General features: G+C 52.9%; 1 protein-coding gene across 1 annotated transcript in view; it reads left to right on the top strand.

Annotated features, from left to right (window-relative positions):
• LOC133357520 (transmembrane 4 L6 family member 1-like) overlaps window positions 1-1,115 on the top strand; it is a 5,649-nt gene extending 4,534 nt beyond the window's left edge. Inside the window, exon 4 of the mRNA XM_061575488.1 lies at window positions 820-1,115. Coding sequence (XP_061431472.1) covers window positions 820-1,063 — 244 coding nt within the window. The 3' untranslated portion in view covers window positions 1,064-1,115. The remainder of the gene's footprint in view (window positions 1-819) is intronic.
• Window positions 1,116-1,541: the final 426 nt, after the last annotated feature.

Raw genomic sequence — 1,541 nt, 5'->3', positions numbered from 1 at the left:
AATGTGACGTGACATCAAAATGCGCAACTTTAAATAAATATAGACAACACGTTCTACTTAATTAAATAGACTTTTTAATAAATGTTTTCGCCTACAACATCAGAGTGCAGCGCCACATTAAATACGCACTACAATGACAATAGTTTAAAGCGATTTGAAGCATGTTTTATTTTTTTGTGCGGGGTGGCAGAGCTTTGTGATGTTATTTTTGCGGGGGGCGTCTGACTTTTTGTGACGTCGTGTGACGAAGGGGGGGGGGTCAAAAATCGTCAAAAATCGCGTGACGTCATTTATGGGCGCCCCCTTTGTACACGTGATTTCTTTGTCCTTCCTATATGCTGCCCTCCTCTCGCGTGTGTTTGTGTTGTGTTTATTCGTTGTACCGTTCTGACCCCGCGCCCCCTTCCAGGACATCTGTGGAAAAGAGCTTTACAGCGCATCGGATTCTTCCAGCATTAATACAAATTCTGCTCATGGCTGTGTCAGAAAGACTGAGTCAGCACAGATGAGATGCTGGGTTTGAGCCCTGGGTCTGGCTCTCTCTCTCTTACAGGGGGTTCATAATGGCGCAAACTCCAAGTATACAAAAGGCGTTAGGGTCGTGATCGAACCCACGACCTCCTGTACACCAGGCGATGGAGATGACATCTCATAGGTTCTGGGATCGAACCCACGACCTCCTGTATACCAGGCGAGGCAGTTAACATCTCGCCACCGTGGCGCCCTGAATCTCTTGAGACGCCTCAATCGATCCCGTGCTTCATCTCCCTGTGTCCGTATGCCTCTCGCCCACCCCCCCTCCCCCCTGCCGTCTCTCAGCACGAGCTACCTCTTCAACTCGTCGCTGTGGGGCATTTGCAAGGCGCCCGTGTGGATCGTCGAGTGGCACATCTCCCTCTTCTCCATCATGATGGCCGTGGGCGCCGTGGAGGTGGCCCTGTGCCTGGTGCAGGCCGTCATCGGCTTCGTGGGCGTCCTGTGCGGGACATGCCGCAAGGAGAGGCCCAAAGAGAGCTCCAGCCAGGCGCCACTCTACTCCATGGACTCACTGCCACGCTACTGAGACGGGATGGCGGGGACTGGGTGATGGGATGGGGTGATGGGATGGGATGATGGGATGGGATGATGGGAAGGGATGATGAGATGGGGTGATGGGATGGGGTCATGGGATGGGATGATGGGACGGAATGATGGGACGGAATGATGGGATGGGATGATGGGATGGGGTCATGGGATGGGATGATGGGACGGAATGATGGGATGGGATGATGAGATGGGATGATGAGATGGGGTGATGGGATCGGATGATGGGACGGAATGATGGGATGGGATGGTGGGAAGGGATGATGAGATGGGGTGATGAGATCGGGTGATGGGATGGGGTGATGGGATGGGATGATGGGACGGAATGATGGGATGGGATGATGAGATGGGGTGATGAGATCGGGTGATGGGATGGGGTCATTGGACAGGATGATGGGACCTAATGATTGGATGAGATGATAGGATGGGAAGATTGTTCGAGATGGTGGGAATGGGAT

This window comes from Lethenteron reissneri, chromosome 58 (assembly GCF_015708825.2).
Source record: "Lethenteron reissneri isolate LAM-NWPU_2019-01 chromosome 58, ASM1570882v1, whole genome shotgun sequence".
Lineage (NCBI taxonomy): Eukaryota > Metazoa > Chordata > Hyperoartia > Petromyzontiformes > Petromyzontidae > Lethenteron > Lethenteron reissneri.
This window is presented reverse-complemented; position numbering and strand designations above follow the sequence as displayed.